Raw genomic sequence first — 16,508 nt, 5'->3', positions numbered from 1 at the left:
CGGGGTGGGACGCGGGCGGCCAATGGGCAGGTGGGGGGCGGGCGCGGTGGCCAATGGGCGGGGGGGGCGGGCCCCGCGGCGGCGGCGGGATGTGACGGAAGGTGCTTCCGGGCCGAGTGGTGGCGGCCGCGGGTGAGCGGCGCGGGGGGTCATCGGGGTACGGCAGGTTTGGGGGGTGATGGGGGTATGGCAGCTTTCGAGGGGCGGTGGAGGTATGGCGGCTTTGCGGGGGTCATCGCGGTACGGCAGGTTTGGGGAGGTCATTGGGGTACGGCAGCTTTTGGGGGGCAGTGGGGGTACAGCAGGTTTGGGGGGGCGATGGGGGTACAGCAGCTTGGGGAGTTCATTTGGATACGGCAGCTTTGGGGGGATGATGGGGGCACGGCAGGTTTGGGGGAGTGATGGTACGGCAGCTCATGGGGATATGGCAGCTTGGGGGGGGATGATCGCGGGGGTAATGTCCCTGGGTGGTGCAGGATTCCGGGGGCAGCGACGGCGGGAAGGTCCCGGCCGCAGGGAGGGCTCGGGTGGAGAGAGAGCGGTGTGCCCGTGGGTCACCCGCGGGTGGTTCCCGCCGGGCCTGTCGCTCAGGCACCGTCCCATCCGCCAGGAGCAGGAGCAATGTTGGCCCCAGAGAGCAGGTCCGTGTTCGAGGCTGCCCAGGACCCCGTCCTTCTTCACGGTCTGACCCTTGTCAGTGGAGTTGCTGCAGATGCAGGTGCTGCTGAGTTGGCACCAGTGAGCCACGGTGCGTGGGACTCCGTGGGGACGGCATGAGGGAAGTATTTGTCTAAGCTCTTGCCCCCCAGCCCCAAGCCACAGGTTAGGAACTCTGTCCCTAATAGAGCATGGGTGGCCACGCTGGAGCTTGGCCATGGGAGCTGCCTTGTGGGCAGATAAATGAGCTTTTCTCAGTGTCACCCCAAAGTCCCCGAAGCTTCTTCTACAACCATAGGACTCTTTGGGTGGCTGAGAAGGGACCCAGGAGGCTCTGCTCCTTGTGGCATAGTCTGGGGAGCTGCCTGTGCAGAGCGCTTCCTTCTTCCTACAGAGAAGCCTGCAGCTGCCAGCTGCAAGGAGAAGGTCCATGAGGTCCCTGAGATGCCAGAGAGGATGTGCTGCTCAACCTGTGGGCAGGTGTTCGGCAGCCGGGAGGAGCAGGTGAGCAGGGCCAGGCAGTCACCATGAGGTGGGCGTGGGGCTGGCATGACTGGTGGGGTCCTGCTGTGCAAGCTCAGCCCCAGTGTGATGCAGCCCAATGCTGGCTGTTTCCTGGAGCTGTACTCCTCACATCCTGTTGGTATCTGGCATTTAAACCTTGCATGTTATTGATTAGAAGTGTCATTTAGTGGAAGTAAATGTAAGTATAGCACAGGCCTGTACCTCTTTAGGTTAACTGTTCCTTAATGTACTGCAGTCTTCCAGTCAGGATAACTGAAGAGTCCCAGCATAAGTTTAGCCCTCAGGGTCTGTCACCTCATGCCCTTTAGTGGTGGGGGTTTCCATGGACCACTAAGACCCTGCTGGCTCATACCTCTTTGCTCCACAGACTGAGCACTACCGTCTCGACTGGCACCGCTTCAACCTGAAGCAGCGACTCCGGGGGCGCCGGGCAGTGCCTGTGGAAGTGTTTGAGGAGAAGACCCGCACGGGTGAGGAAGGGGGCTGTCTGCATTGGAGCCCAGGGACTGTCAGCGACCTTGCTGGGCCTGTTCTGTGCAAGGATGAAGCTCTCTGCTAGCTCAGGGTTCCTTTATTCTGCCCCTGTGGGGTCTTCTCGAGTTCCAGCACTGCTCCTGAGCCTTGATGATTTTTTTAGGGCGAAGGAGGCATTATAAATGGGCTGCTGCCTAGGTGTACCTGCAGATCCGGAACCCCAAGCCCCTATCTCCTCAACCCACAGCCCCCTTGTGATATGTAGGGTATTGGACAGAACATTACTGGGGTTGTGGGCTTGCTCTTGGAGTCCCCTGTGGAGTTTTGGGGAGGCTGTTTCATTAATCTTTGCCCTGTTTCACTGCACCTTTTTTTCCCTTGCAGGTGATGTTTCGAGCATCTCAGGATCCGATTCAGAGAGCTCTGATACAAGCAGTGAGTCAGAGTTGCTGCCCTCTGCCAGTAACAGCCCTGGGACCCCACAGACTTCCCGCTCCCACAAGGTGCTGGTCCGCAACGCAAAGGGCCAGCTCATCTCTGCATATCGCTGCGTGCTGGTCACAGGGAAGGCAAGTCACAGCCCAGCTTTTTGGGAGAGGGACCTCAGAGAAGGTGGGCGGCACTGGGGGGTAGACATCTGTCTGACAGTCCCTGACTTCCCATGATGGGAAGGGTGGTCTCTGGTGCCAGATCAGAGCACCAGACTTGCTGGTGGCCTATTTTTTGGCTCTGGGGTGCTCCCAGAAACCTATTTCTGGTGCCAGCAGAGGGGCTGATCTCTTCCCTGGGGAACAGCAAGAGCTAAGGAGGTGATCCCTGCTAGCAAGGGTGTCTGTGTATCAGGGTGACATCGAGGAGCCAGCAGAGCTGACAGCGTCACTGCAGAGCCTCAGCATGAGCACGTGCTGGGTTGTGCTGATGATGGGTGGCGGGCACTTCGCAGGAGCTGTGTTCCGGGGGTGAGTACAGAGCGACAGCTGGGCTTATTCCTTGGCTGGGGTTGCATGGTCAAGTGGAGCTACTTTTGCATGTTAATCCCACGCGCACTGAGCCCTGTTGCTCATGCCTGCCCCTCTCCCCAGCCCTCAGGTGCAGGAACACAAGACCTTCCACCGCTACACGGTGCGAGCACGGCGTGGCACAGCCCAGGGCCTGCGGGATGCCCAGGGGTCAGCACCCAGGTCGGCCGGAGCTTCCTTGCGGCGTTACAATGAGGCTGCTCTGCTCAAGGTGAGGATGCACCACAGCACTGGGCTCTTGTCAGGGAGACGTGGTCTTATCTGGCTGTGTGAGGTGGTACCACACTGCTGCTGGAGGGCATAGCAGGAGTGTGGGCTCTGCAAGAGGGTCAGGGCATAAACGAGGCTGCTCTGAGGCCCTCCTGGGTCTGTCCCTGCTCCAGAGATACCTTTGCCCATGCAATGTGCTCAGGATCCCATAGTGCTTCCCCTTCCTCCCCAGGATATTCAGGACCTCCTGGCAGCCTGGGCACAGCACCTGAATGAAGCTCAGCGCATCTTCCTCCGGGCCCCTCGTCACAACCGTGCGCTGCTCTTTGGTGGCAGGAACCCACCCCTCACCCGAGGGGACCCTCGCATCTGCCACATCCCCCTCAGCACCCGCAGGGCCACCCTGCGAGAGGTGCTGCGAGTCCATGCCACGCTGGCCAGCCTGCAGGTGTATGGTAGGTCAGACCAGCCCTTGTTCCTGTAGGTCAGGGCAGATGGGGTGACGTAATCTCTTGTGCGGGAGGGGATGATGCCCTATGGGGTGGAGGTGCTAGCTCTCCAGCCCTCAATCTCTGGAGACACGGGGTGTTCCCTGTCCCCAGGCAATAACAGGAGCACCCTTGCTGCCCAGGGAAGGATACACCACTGGAGGATATCACTGGGTCCCCCAGAAAGGTCTGGCAGAAAAGGCAGCGGAAAGCAGAGATTAATCCCCCACAGGAGAACACAACTGGTGAGTTGAGCCATGGAAGGAAACATAACTGAGCAAACAGGAGGAGTCTGACCAGATAGGAGGCATGGACCAGATTTGTAGCCCAGAGGAGAATCTGTGGAATGTGGCCTCATTCTGGACAGGAGAAAGATAGAGTGTGCTCAGCTGAGAGACCTAAGTGATTGCTCCTGTGTGAGGAGCCTCAGCCTCAGTCTTATTACTCACTCAGCTGCAGAGGTGGAGGAGGAAGAGGAGGAGGAAAGCCCTGCAGGGGAGCTGGAGACTGTCGAAGTGACACTGGGGACCTTGGACCTCCGGGAGTTCGAAGTGATGCCCAAGCGAAACCGCAAAAGGAAGAAGAAGAGGGACAAGAAGGTGAAGAAAGGTGAGGGGGAAGAGCTGTCTGGGGGCGGTATAGGAAGGCCATAGCTGAGGTGAAGGCTGACCCTGTCCCTCTTCCTTACCGTGTGTTCCTTGTGCAGAGCCCTGTGCTGAAGAGACTGGATACCATTGTACTCAGTGTGTGCAGCCTGGCTGGGAACCAGTGACGGAGCTGCAGGGGGAGACTGAGGCTGGGCCCCTTCTCTGGGGTGATGGAGGTAAGTGGGGTCAGGAGCTGGGTCACCTGGATGCCTGCCCCATTTACTCGTGGCTTTGCAGTGGGGTGAAGAGCATGTCATGCAGGTGCCCAGAGCAGCTGGGTGTGGGATGTCTGCAGTGCAGCCATGTGCCTTTGAGTGAGCTGTGTGTATGTAGGAGCAGTAGCTCTGAACTGGAGGGCCAGGCAGCATCTGGCTAAGCCAGGTGTTTTGAGGGGATTGGAGTGGGTCTTAATCTCAGGACTTGTCTGCTACCAAGTGCCATGATACATTGTCAGAGACTCTGAAGGTGCTGGAGATCCTGCAGTGCCGAAATCCAGCTAGCAGGATGATGCTTTAACTGCATTATGCATGTTTCCTAGTCAAACCAGAGCACCGCTCTGCTCAGGGAGGCATCAGACTCTCTCCTGTTCTCCCCTCACAGGAGACCCTCAGACCCAGCTCCGTGATGCCTTATTCACCGCCTGCAAAACAGGGGATGTGCAGACACTGCGGCACCTCCTGGGTGTGCGAGAGAGCGAGGGCCTGCCAGGGGACAGCAAGGATGGGGAGGTCACACAGAGTCTGGATATGGCCTACTCCCTGCTCAATCAGCCTGTGGATGAGCGTGGCTGCAGTCTGCTCCATGTGGCAGCGCGGGCAGGCAAGGCGGAGGCCGTGTGCCTGCTGCTGGAGGCAGGGGCGGACCCTGCCCTCAGGTATGGCTGCAGAGTCCCTAGCAGTTGACAACCACAGCTCTGCTGTGGGAGTCCAGCAACTCGTTCCTGTCTCAGCTGCAGGAAACTGGTGCCACCCTTGTCCTGGGACAGACAGGATTGGTCTCTACCACCCCAGATGTCTGGGTTTGTTATGGGAGGCCTAAGCACTGAACTGTCCTTTTCTCTGCCTGCCTGGTCTGGCACAGCAGCAGGCAAGGCAATGCCCCAAAGTGCGCCCAGGTTTATTGGTGAGCAGTTCTGAGGGTAGGGATGAGACCAAAGCCTCATGCAAGAGATGCAAGAAGGGGAGGATTCTGAGGATTCTAGTGTAGGAATAAGGAACTTTCCCCTCCTTGGCTGTGATACCATGGCCTGCAGTACACATTGCATATTTCTGGGGAGTCACTGGGCTCACAGTCCAGTGGGACATGGGCAGTAAGGTGGCAGGGTGAGCTGGTCTCCCTTGTCTTGCAGGGACAGGCAGGAAAGGACCCCATACTGCATCTCTGCTGACAGAACGACCCGCAACGCTTTCCGCAAGTTCATGGTGGACCATCCAGACAAGTACGACTACAGCCGTGCCAAGGTGGGTGCCTGCCCTCTGCCCTTGCCTTCTGGAAGCTGGGGGACCCCAGAGCAAAGTGCCCCTCTTCCATTTGTGCTGTTGCCCCAGGCTCAGTGAGAAATGCTGCCTGCCCTCTGCCCCCAGGTACCAGGGCCCCTGACACAGGAGATGGAAGCCAAAAAGCTGGAGAAGAAGCGGGCACAGAAAGCCCAGCGGAAGCAACGGGAGCAAGTGCAGCGGGAGGAGCGGCAGCGCTGGGAGCAGGAGCAGGAAGAGAAGCAGAGGTTTGCGGCTCTGTCTGACAGGGAGAAGGTGAGGCTGTGCATTGGGAAGGGGATTGAGCCCGGCTGAGGCAGTGCTACTGTGGTGGGCTCTGGGCACAGCAGCTCCCAGGGGCTAGGGGTGGTTGAGCTGTCTCTCTGCTCCCCAGAGGGCGCTGGCTGCCGAGCGGAGGTTGGCTGCACAGCTGCAGGACACCGGCACAACGCTTACCAACATCAGGTAATGGTCCCGGCAGCATGGCTCTGCACACAAACTCTCCCATGTCAGCACAGCTCTTCCCTACCCTTCTTGCTCCAGGTCTCATTTCCAGTCTAAAGCTATTCCTGTCCACTCAATTCCCTGCAGTGCTTGTATAAAAGATTGCTTTCTGTCTTGCCCTGCTCCCCTGAAATATTTTGCAAAGGATGACTCGGTCCACCTGCAGCCAGATCTATGGCAAGCCAACTCCCCAGCCACTCCTGTGCCCCTGTTCCTGACTTCACATCTCTTCCCTCTGCCATTCCACAGGCTTATTGGCAGCCAGCACAGCCTGTGCTGATCTGGGCAGGGGCTTTACAACTACATATGAGGCCAAATTCCTCCATGTTTATTCTGCCTCGAAGTGTCCTCACACTATCCTCCCACACAGCATCTCCTCCAGGGAGCATGTCTCGGCTAGGCTGCTGGGTGAGCACATCAGCCCTGCAGGACCAGACAAGGATCAGCTCCCTCATGCTGCTGGTGTCTCATGTCACAGCCCAGGCAGTGAATCTTCTCCTCCTCTAACTCTCTTCAAGTGTCCCCTTTACTCAGGGCCAGCTCTGTTCTTTCCTGCAGCCGCTGCTGGCACTGTGGAGAGTCCCTGCTGGGACGGATCCCTTTCCATTACCTTGACTTCTCCTTCTGCTCCACGGCCTGCCTGCAAACCCACCGCCGGGCACAGGCCAGACACACCTAAGGCTGGGGACTGCTGCCACCTGCCAAGGACCAATGTGGGGACACAGCTGAGCACTGGCTGTGCAGCAAGGGAGAGCCTGTGGACCATGTCACTCTGGGGCAGCTCTGGCAAGGCTCTAGGCATGAATGTCGCTCTGGGTGCTGACTCTGGGGACGTTAGAACTGAGAGGTTGTGCTACTGTGTGGTGCCAGGACTGTTTGGTGGCCCGGCTCCAGCTGGGGGTCCTGCTGCCAGCTTTTCTCATGGCTACCTTGTAGGCTGCTGTCTGTGGTGGAGGGACAGATCCTGACACATACAGACCCTGCAGCCCTGAGCTACCAGCAGCCACACTTGTAGGCACCTTTGAGGTGGTTCTTTGCCCTCTCCTCTCCTGGCTGCCCTCAGCATCTCAGCCCTGTCATGTTAGCAACTACCTCTTCTGCCTACATTGTCAATAAAAAGGTGCCTTGACCCCTTAGACAGGGGCAGAGTCAGCATGAGTACTGGAACTATTTGGGATGAATGTGGGATTAACATGCAAATAAATCTCAATCCTGGGCCCCTTTCTCATTAGCACAAGCCCTGCCTGGCCTGAGAGGAGGGCAGAAAGCTCTGTATGTCTATGTCAGGATTTGTGCCACTTTTCTAGGACCCTGCAGCCTCTGTACTTCACCAGCCCCCTGCCATCTCCGCAGCCCCAGCAAGAAGCAAGGCCAGTGCCCAGCAGCACTGTTTATTCTGCGGCCGAGATGCTGTGGCTGAGGGTCCTGTTGAAAAGGGGTCGGTCGAGAAAGAGCAAGTGGGGGGTGAGGGGTGCCCCTTCCAGCTCCAGCACTGTGATGTTGTTGGGACAGCCGATGTGCAGCACCGAGCCGGGCACGAAGAGGGTCTGCTGGGGCCCACGGTGGGTCCAGTACCGGCCCAGGTTGAAGCCGTTTATCCACAGCTGTCCCTAGAAGATGATGGAGATGGGACTGAGCTATTTCCTGCTCTACCCTCACCCCCTTTCCTGGCACTGCCTTACCTTGCTCCAACCTGGGAACTTCACGAAGGTGTCCCAGGCAATGCCAGGGGTCTCAAAAGTCCCGGTGTAGAAGGCTGGCCCTGCTCTGCCCCTGCTGCTTGATTTTGGCATGGCAGCGTGGGGCCAGCCCTGCTGGACTGCAGTATCTATGGCCAGGGGATAGATCAGCCAGTTGTTGAGAGGGATAGAGTCCAAGGAGATGTTTCCCAACAAGCCCTGAAATGGAACAGGAGGGAAAATGAGGTAGCAGTGTCTGCCACAGGCAGAAGGATACTTGGCTTCCCTAGCAGCAGTGAAGGTGGAATAGGATTCCCTCTGAGGGCCTGAAGGGCCCTGGCTGCCATGGCACCTTAAGTGGGAGAGGGGTGCCAGTCTCTCAGTCCTGTCCTGGCAGGTTTGCCAGGGAATGATGTGAGATGAACCAAGGAACAGGACTTGGGGTGGCCCCCCTGAAGGCTGGGGTCTGTCACAGGTGGCAGTAGAGGAGGTGTTTGGTCACGTGGGTGGCCAGGCCATTCCCTCTGGAGGGCTCTCTCCTCTTACCTTGAAGTCACTGACATTGGCACCGAAGCTGATCCTGCCCATGTTCTCCAGGAGCATGTCCAGGGTGTCCCCTGCCTTGCCTGTCACACGCAGTGTCATCTGCCCATCCCTCTCCAGCATCCCCTGGTACTCCTAAAGCCGCAAGGTCAGTGCTGCCAGTCTGTGCTCAGATCCCACCACCCCCAGTGCTGCCAGCCCTCGCAGAGCCAGCCCAGGGCTGCCCTCTGCCCCCAAAGGGGACAGATTCAGGCTAGAGAGCCACACCACAAGGGCTCGGTGTGGCTCTCAGCACTCTGGCTGTCCCCAAGGCCCTGGCATGTCACAGCTCCACTGCTGGCTGTCCCACAGCCCTCAGCACTGGCCCAGGGACTGGTGTGCTCCCACAGCCTCACCTTGTGCAGCATCACGTAGCCACGGTCACAGATGCTGTGGGGAGGAGCACTGAGCGTGGCTGGGTCCGGGATGTCCCAGGGCAGCTGTGTGCGGTACAGCACAAAGCCATGGGCCTGCAGGACACAGCACAGCAGCACAGAGGAGAAATGGGGCTGGAGACGAGCTCTGCTCCTCTGCCCCAGAGCCAGGGCCAGGCAGACAGGGGCATCTCCCCAAGTGTCCCCCACTATTCCCAGCCCTTCACCTGCTTTATGGCCTCAAAGGTGAGGGGGAACTGGCTCTGGATGGGCCCAGAGGGGCACAGCACATCCAAGACATCCAGGAGGTCAGCATACTGCAAAGGAGGGATGGGTGCTGGGCAGTTGAGCAGTGCCAGGCCAGGGCAGCACAGCCCTTAGGACAGGCACTCACCTTCCGCAGGACTACCCAGCCATAGGCATACTTGGGAGTGGCAGGTGGCATCGGACCGACTGGCAGGGGCTGAAACTGAACAGCAAACTGTCAGCTGCCCCCTGGGGCAAGCAGGGAGATGTCCCTTGCCCTGCTGGGACCCTCTATGTTCCCCTCTGTCCTGGCACAGGCAGCAGTACCCAGTACTGTCCCCTTCCTGCCAAGTTCAATACCTTGCTGACGACCGTGCGGATGGCAAACAGCTTCTCGGTGGGGTCTCCTGCCTCTGACAGGGGGGCATCATAGTCATAGCTGGTGGTCACTGGTTTGTACTGGTCCTTGTAGTCAGCACCTGGCCGGGGAAGCAATGTGAGCAGGAGGAAGGGGCTCTGGCACAGCCCAGGGCATGGAAGCCAGCCCCAGGCTGGCTGCAATGCAATTGGAGGGCATGATCCCCAACTGGGGACCCCTGCCTAGGGACAAAAGGAGTCCCCAGGCGAGGACAAGCTTGGGTTCAGGGGCCCTTGGCTATGTGTCAGCCTGCCCCATGAGACAGAACAACAGCCTGAAGCAGGCTTCTCAGGGATGGCCAAGGAAAGCCCCCCAAGCCCCGCAGTGCCCCCTCCCTAGGGCAAGGCCCTACTCACCACTCCAGTAGGCAAAGTTTGTCCCTCCATGAAACATGTACCTGTGATAACCCCAGAGAACCCAGTCAGCACCCACACAGACTTGGCAGGGACTCACCAGGCACTGGCCCCTCCCTGCTGCACCCACAGTCCCAGCCCTGCCTGCCCAAACCCCGTGGGATGAAGGTAGAGGTGATGCCACCTCCCCTGCTGGCTGTGCCCCCTGCCAGCTGACTACTTGCATGTTGACACTGGCTCCCAGCTGCAGTATGTCCTCCAGCCCCTGGGCCACCCACGCTGCACCGGTGCTGGCGTGCACCTCCCCCCAGTAGTCCAGCCAACCTGTGTAGTACTCAGAGTTTACCTAGGGGAGAAAGGGACTGTCACCCGCCTGGACCTGGGGCTCCTGGCACCCGTTCGTCATCCACATTCCCCCTGCTCACCTGCAGCCTGGCCCCAACACCCCTCTTTGCCTCTGCCTCCCCAAAGCCATCACAGGTCATTCCCCCACAGTGCCCATGCCAAGCTCACCAGGGGGCCCTTCGGTTCCACACGGCGCTGGGCATCAAACAGCTCTGTCACATTGGATCCTGTGGAGGTGAAGAGAGGAGGTTTGAGCAGGACAGAGAAGGAATCCCCATTCTCTCTCCTTGTCCTCCTCCTCCCCCGTAGGGGTACCTGGCCCGAAGTCGATGGTGGCGTAGAGCCCCTGCAGGGTGCCACAGCGCAGCTCCTCCGCTCGCGTGCTGTCGGTGGTGAAGAGCAGCACCTCGCTCCCCAGCAGCGCCCGAAAGGAGCCCAGCAGGTGCCGCAGGTATCCATAGTCACAGGCATAGTAGCTCCCATATTCATTCTCCACCTGTGAGCAAGGCAGGGGCTGGCACCCAGGATGCATATGACAGGGCTGCAGCCAGGTCCCACCACCCACTGGGATAAACACTCAGCTCCCCTCTTTCCTCCTGACATCATTAGATGTAGTGAAACCCCCCAGGTGTCCTGAAAATGACCTTTCAGCCCCACCATGAGCCCTATCTCTGCCAGTGTCCCTCAAACCACAACTGGAGTGATGACAGGTACCTCAGAGTCCCTTTGGATTTAGACCCAGGTCCAGAAGTTGAGAGGGATTTATCTGAGCTGTACTGGGTGAGGTCATGGTTTAGGGTGTACAGGTGCCTTTTTGGAGCACATCCAAAGATGACCCAGAGCAGGGAGCTGGGCCCCACGGCACCTTACCTGCACGCTGATGATGTTCCCCCCATGCTGGTACAGGTGTGGCTTGATCTTGGGCAGCAGGACATGGAGCCAGGAGTCCACAGCTGCCAAGTAGGCTGGGGTGACAGAGGGCAGCTCAGCCTAGCTGCAGCATCCACCCCAGCCCACTTGCAGTCAGCCTGCCAGAAGGAAGACAGAACAGACAGGGAAGGGCCAAGCACAATGGGGAAGCGGAGGTGGAGTACAAAACCACGAGGCTCCCAAAAGATGGAGAAGACTATAAGAAAGACAACACACGTGGGGCTGGCAGGTGTGTGGAGAGATACCAGTGTGCCAGGGCTGGCACCAGGCTGTAAGAACACAGTGGCCAGAGCCCTGTGCTGAGCCTCACCGGGGTCAGAGGAGCGCAGGATGATGTCTGGTTTCCACAGCAGCCAGGCAGGTAGGCCACCCTGGAGAAACACACAGCAGAGAGGGAAGCAAAGAAACTGCTCAGCAGCCCACGCTGACACACAGCTGAAACCAGCCAGCACAGTGCTAATGCTCAGCACCAGTGCAGCATGTGCCCCACAGGGCAGCAACTTTGGCTGGCATGACACTGGAGTCACTGTGGCAGCCAGAAAGGCCAACCCCGTGAGCCCTTCCCAGACCACCCATCACCCCTCTGCCATGTTGGGGGCCAGGGCTCACCATCTCCCACTCTGCACAGATGTAGGGCCCTGGCCGCAGGATCACCAGAAGTCCCAGCTCAGCTGTCAGGTCCAGGAAGGCTTCCACATCCCGGTTCCCAGCAAAGTCATAAACCCCTGGCAGCGTCTCATGGTAGTTCCAGGGGACATAGCTGGGGCAAGAGGGGAGATCAGCATGCAGGGGTTAAGGGTACTCCAGCAGAACAGGGAACCATCCCACCAGCCGGTCCCTCTGCTTCTGGGAACTGGCCTCCAGCCTGAGCTGATTATGGCAACTGGGGTTGGACTGGCACTAGCCCAGGTTCATGCTTGTGTCTGGCAGGGTTGTCCTGGAACAACAGCCCAGTGCAAGTGTTGGATCTTTCTCCCTGTGGTCAGACAACACCTTTGTCTTTGTTCCTACTCCAGAGATCCCAGAAACCCCAAGTGGCTGTGGTGGCAGTGGGCTGTGCGCTGTTGGGGCTTACACCTGCACAGTGCTGAGCCCACTCATGTGCATCTTGAGCAGCCGGTCTCTCCAGGCAGGCCGCGGGACACGGGCGTAGTGGATGCTGCCTGAGATGTAGCGGAAAGGGACACCATCCTTAAGGAAGCAGTTGTGCTCATAATCCACCTGGAAGGAGCGTGGTGAGGGAGAGGCCTGCGGGAGAGTGGCAGTTTTGGGGGGGCAGAAGACTCTCAGAAAGCCCAGCTGCCCCCTCCCATGCTCCCTGGGACAGGGACTGATGGGGGCTATTTCCGGGGGGGCTATCCCCCGAGGAGGGTACCACACTGCCCTGGGAGAGCAGAAGGGATAAGCAGAGCAACCATTCACACCCTCCCTGCTAATCAAACATCCAGCGGCTGAGCTAGTGGCATTTTGCTGCTAGGAGGGGTGCTGAAAGGACAGGCAGGGAGCTGGAAATGCAAGCCGGACATTGGAGCGGGACGTGGGCGGCAGCACAAGGAAGCCATAGCAGGAAGAGTAGGAACACGGAGAGGGAAGCAAGGCAGATTCCGGTGTCGTCCCACCGGATCCTTCATAGCCTAGCTCCACACGGTTCTCCCAAACTTTTCCACCCGTGTTTGCTAACCTGCGTACTCAGGAGCCTCACCGCCAGCAGCAGGGCGAGGGCCGGCAGCCCCATCCTCGCCGGGTGCTCGGCAGGCCCGGGGCAGAGGACGAAGCTGGACGTGGACACCACCATCACATGATCCGAGAAGGATCTTAGCCAGCGCCGAGTGCTGCTTCCTCTAGATATTCAGTGCAAGCAGCTGGAACTGCAGCACGGCTGGGGCGGGATCATGGGACGGGGATGGGCGGCTCCGACTCTCCACGCCTGGCCAGCCGCACATCAGCCCCTCCAAAGCCCATCCAGCAGGGGATGCTGGCGGCACACCACCAAGAAGGCTCCGGCCGGCGGGCACATCCCCGGTGCCCCCCGGGATAGTGGGTGACACATGTGGGGGGACAAGGAGCCTCATAAAAGTATCACCACCAAGCAGAACCCTTCCAGTGAGCTCAGCCCGCTTCTTCCATCAGAGACGTGGTGATGGAAACCTCGGCTGTAGCTCTAGTAGGAGGGATGCTGCTGCTGGCTGAGGGAAAGGAAAACATCCCCGAACAGAGGGTCAGAGCTGGGGCTAGAGCTGATGACAAGTGTGTCGGGAGATGCCGCAGGGAAGGACGAGCTCCGCTGAGGTGGCTCCGTCATCTCTGTCCCCTGCAGCGCCGACCCGCTCGCCTGTGCGAGGGGTTTGGCTCACCGGGGCCAGCCCCGGGAGCGGCGGGGCTGCGGGCTGCTGCCGCCATCGCCACCGGGGGATGCCACCGCGCCGGGGGCACCGCGCGGGGCTGCCGGGCGCTGGGTGCTGCGGTCCCCGCTCGCACGGAGGAGGGAGCCCGGGATCCCGGGAGCTCGGCGGCACCGAACAGCGGGAGGCGGCGGCGCCCCGCCCCGTGGGTGACGCGGCGGGTGACGCCGGGGGTGACGCGCGGCGGCGGGCGATGACGCGGGCGGGCGATGGGGCAGACGCTGTGCGTCTGCTCCCGGGGCACCGTCAGCCTGGGGGGAGCGCGGTACCTCCTGCTCCACCGCCTGGCAGAGGGGTGCGCGGCTGGCTGGGGCGCGGGGGGCTCGGGCGGGGGGTCCCCGGGGTCTGCGAGGGATGCTCGGGCAAGGGGGGTCTGCGGGCGGGGGTCGATGTGCTAGGGCATGGGGAATGCTCGGGCTTGGGGGATGCTCGGGTATGAGGAGGCGCGCGGGCCTGGGGGCGCTTGTGCAGGGGGAGTGCTCGAGTATGGGGGGCGTGCTTGGGCAGGGGTGTGCTTGTGCATAGGGGATGATTTGGCATGGGAATGTTCAGGCGTGGGGGTGATGCTCAGGCATAAGGAGATGCTTAGGTAAGGGGGGGTGCTTGTGCGTAGGGACATGCTTGGGCAGGGGGGTGATGCTCTGGCACAGGGAATGGTCGGGCAGCGTGGGGAGATGCTTGAGCTCAGGTCACGTTGGGGCATGGGGGAAATACTTGGGCTTGGTGGGGGTTGATGCTTCAGCATAAGGGATGCTTGTGCATGGCAGTGGATTCTCATGCTGGGTGGCAGGGGTTGGTCATGCCAAGGAGTGGGTGCTCAGAGCCATGGGAGTGGGGGTGATTGGACCAGTGGGGTTTTTCATGCAGAGAGGGGATGCTTTGGCATGGCTGAGGGATTCCCTCTGGCCTCTCCTCTGAGTGTTGATAGTTTAGACTGGGCTCAAGGCCCTGACATGGATGCCACAGTGCTCAGCCCACGCCATGCTTGACTCCTTGCAGGGGCTTCAGCTATGTGGACCTGGTGGAGGGGCTGCGGGATGGGCGCTTCTACGCCCTGAAGCGCATCCTGTGCCACGACAAGGAGGACCGCCAGGCCGCCCTGCACGAGGTGGAGATGCACGGCCTCTTCGACCATCCGAACATCCTGCGCCTGGTGGCCCACGCCATGGTGGAGAAGGGTGCCAAGCACGAGGCCTGGCTTCTCCTGCCCTATGTGAAGGTGAGAGGGGCTTTCCTGGCTGCCTCACCACCCCAGGAGCAGCAGTGGTGACCAGCTGCTTGTGTTTGCCAGGGCGGGACCCTCTGGAGAGAGGTGGAAGCACTGCGAGAGAAAGGGACCTTCATGCCAGAGCAGCGGATCCTCCTCATCCTCCATGGGATCTGCCGCGGGCTGCAAGCCATCCACAGCAAGGGCTATGCACACAGGTGAGGGGCTGGCAGTGCTGGCTGGGGGGGTTGGCAGGGGCCCCAGTGGGTGCTTGGTGATGTCTATCCCCACAGAGACCTCAAGCCCACCAATGTGCTGCTGGATGAGGATGACCAGCCTGTGCTGATGGATCTGGGTTCCATGAACCAAGCTCGCATCGAAGTCAACAGCTCTCGGGAGGCCATGGCTGTGCAGGTGAGTGGCCTGGGACATCACCCCACCAGCCTCTCCCTGCCCCAAGCCCTTTATCCCCGTTTCTCCCCTCTGCAGGACTGGGCTGCCCAGCGCTGCACCATCTCCTACCGTGCTCCTGAGCTCTTCACGGTGCCGAGCCAGTGCGTCATAGATGAGCGCACGGATATCTGGGTAAGGATCCAGCCTTCTGGCCCACCCTGTCCCACTGCCACGAAGCTGCCCTGACCCAACTGTGCTCCAGTCCCTAGGCTGTGTGCTGTACTGCATGATGTTTGGGGAGGGCCCCTTTGATGCCATTTTCCAGAAGGGTGACAGTGTGGCTCTGGCAGTGCAGAACCCGATCACGTTTCCCCCCACAACCAGGTGAGGGGCTGGGGAGGGTGACCCCACTCCTGGGTAGCCCCCTGTCCTGTGCTCCACATGGGTCTTCCTGTTGCTGTCTTTCCTCCAGGTACTCAGCTGGTTTGCAGCGCCTGCTCTCCTCCATGATGACAGTGAACCCCCAGGAGCGACCCAACATAGATGACATCCTCCGCCAGCTGGAGGGGCTGCAGCCAGCACTGGCGGGACAGGACACCACACAGATCTGAGCCCATCCCATTCCAGCAGTGATGTGCCCCAAGGCTGAGCCAGGAGAAAAGCAGCTGCCCTAATCCCTGCTCCCCTGCAGACCTGTTGCAGAGGGAATTAATGCCCTGGGGGAGAGCTGCTGCTCTATGCTGGAGGTGTGTTGGATTTGGAGTGTTCTGTGCCCTGGATGCTGCTACCTGGGCCTTGGTCTGTGCCTCAGAGCTGTGGACGTGTGATCTGCTGCTAAACATGGGGCCCTCGCTGGCTGCTGCCTCCCCCAGGGGTGACAGAAGAGGATGTTGTAGGACACCCCAGGGGGCAGGAGCCACGGTACCGCAGCTCTGTGTCCCAGGAAGGTCACTCCTGCCCGGGGCAGCACTGCAGGCTGGGTCCCGGTGCTGTGCTGGAGGGAGGCAGAGGGCCCCAGTGCCCACTCTGCCACTGCTCTTGGCACCAACGTTGCCTTGTGTTTGAAGTAAAATACGTTCTTGCGGAGTTGTGGCTGTGTCCCTCTCTGTGGGGAGGGATCCTGGCGGGTCATGAGGAGAGCAGGGCACACTGTCTGGGTTATGCAGCCAAGCGTTACTAGAGGGGAAGGGCAGCAGAGGCCAGCTGGGGAGGCACAGACAGAGCATTAGCAGTAAGCAGGGAAAGTTAATCCCTGGCCCCAGAACTGTCCTGACAGAAGCTAACACAACTCCACAGCTGGAGCCAGGCACTGCTGTTTAGAGCCTCTGGGGCTGGGCTCAGCGCAGGCAGAAGGGTGGTGGCAGGGGTACAGGCCAGACTTCTCTGCTGCCCAGGGAGAGGGAGGTGGGTGCCCAAACTGGGAAGCTGCCAGACCTTGGGAGGCAGGAGCAGGAGCTCTGCTCTAGTGGGAATGAGCAGAGCCTGGGGACAGCACAACCATCCCAGTGCTGGGGACACTCCCAGTCCAGCAGGCAGCCTTGGCTGGAGGGGCTCACTGGGACACACAGCAGCTGGGCTGT

The 16,508-nt window shown here is 60.1% G+C and overlaps 2 protein-coding genes across 5 annotated transcripts; one reads left to right on the top strand and one right to left on the bottom strand.

The window, feature by feature from the left end:
• The first annotated feature begins 99 nt into the window (after positions 1-99).
• Positions 100-16,014, top strand: LOC135417279 (serine/threonine-protein kinase 16-like). Of its 2 annotated transcripts, XM_064661163.1 has the most exons (21): positions 100-157; positions 611-748; positions 1,052-1,161; positions 1,550-1,652; positions 2,041-2,225; positions 2,500-2,615; positions 2,739-2,886; positions 3,118-3,340; positions 3,517-3,618; positions 3,827-3,982; positions 4,080-4,196; positions 4,621-4,894; positions 5,369-5,480; positions 5,604-5,771; positions 5,890-5,960; positions 14,328-14,547; positions 14,620-14,753; positions 14,829-14,949; positions 15,025-15,120; positions 15,191-15,312; positions 15,401-16,014. In XM_064661163.1, the coding sequence occupies exons 2-21, from the start codon at positions 622-624 to the stop codon at positions 15,537-15,539; spliced, it is 2,844 nt and encodes a 947-aa protein (XP_064517233.1). In that variant the 5' UTR covers positions 100-157; positions 611-621; the 3' UTR covers positions 15,540-16,014. The 2 variants fall into 2 exon arrangements, with proteins under 2 accessions (XP_064517233.1, XP_064517232.1); XM_064661162.1 differs by lacking the exons at positions 100-157; positions 611-748; positions 1,052-1,161; ... (10 more) ...; positions 5,604-5,771; positions 5,890-5,960 and adding an exon at positions 13,493-13,623.
• GLB1L (galactosidase beta 1 like) lies at positions 7,376-12,803 on the bottom strand. 3 transcript variants are annotated; one of them, XM_064661140.1, is made up of 17 exons: positions 12,608-12,803; positions 12,002-12,174; positions 11,536-11,686; positions 11,237-11,297; positions 10,867-10,961; positions 10,312-10,492; positions 10,165-10,223; positions 9,876-9,997; positions 9,655-9,695; positions 9,241-9,359; positions 9,029-9,103; positions 8,862-8,951; positions 8,617-8,730; positions 8,225-8,356; positions 7,820-7,897; positions 7,682-7,761; positions 7,484-7,609 (listed from the first exon to the last, which is right to left on the bottom strand). In XM_064661140.1, the coding sequence occupies exons 1-16, from the start codon at positions 12,719-12,721 to the stop codon at positions 7,702-7,704; spliced, it is 1,665 nt and encodes a 554-aa protein (XP_064517210.1). In that variant the 5' UTR covers positions 12,722-12,803; the 3' UTR covers positions 7,484-7,609; positions 7,682-7,701. The 3 variants fall into 3 exon arrangements, with proteins under 3 accessions (XP_064517208.1, XP_064517209.1, XP_064517210.1); XM_064661138.1 differs by having other exon boundaries at positions 7,376-7,609; positions 7,682-7,897; positions 12,608-12,766; XM_064661139.1 differs by lacking the exons at positions 8,862-8,951; positions 9,029-9,103 and having other exon boundaries at positions 7,376-7,609; positions 7,682-7,897; positions 12,608-12,767.
• Positions 16,015-16,508: the final 494 nt, after the last annotated feature.

This window comes from Pseudopipra pipra, chromosome 7 (genome assembly GCF_036250125.1).
Source record: "Pseudopipra pipra isolate bDixPip1 chromosome 7, bDixPip1.hap1, whole genome shotgun sequence".
In the NCBI taxonomy this organism is placed as follows: Eukaryota; Metazoa; Chordata; class Aves; order Passeriformes; family Pipridae; genus Pseudopipra; species Pseudopipra pipra.
Note: the sequence above shows the minus strand (reverse complement) of the source record. Positions and strands in the feature narration are given on the sequence as shown.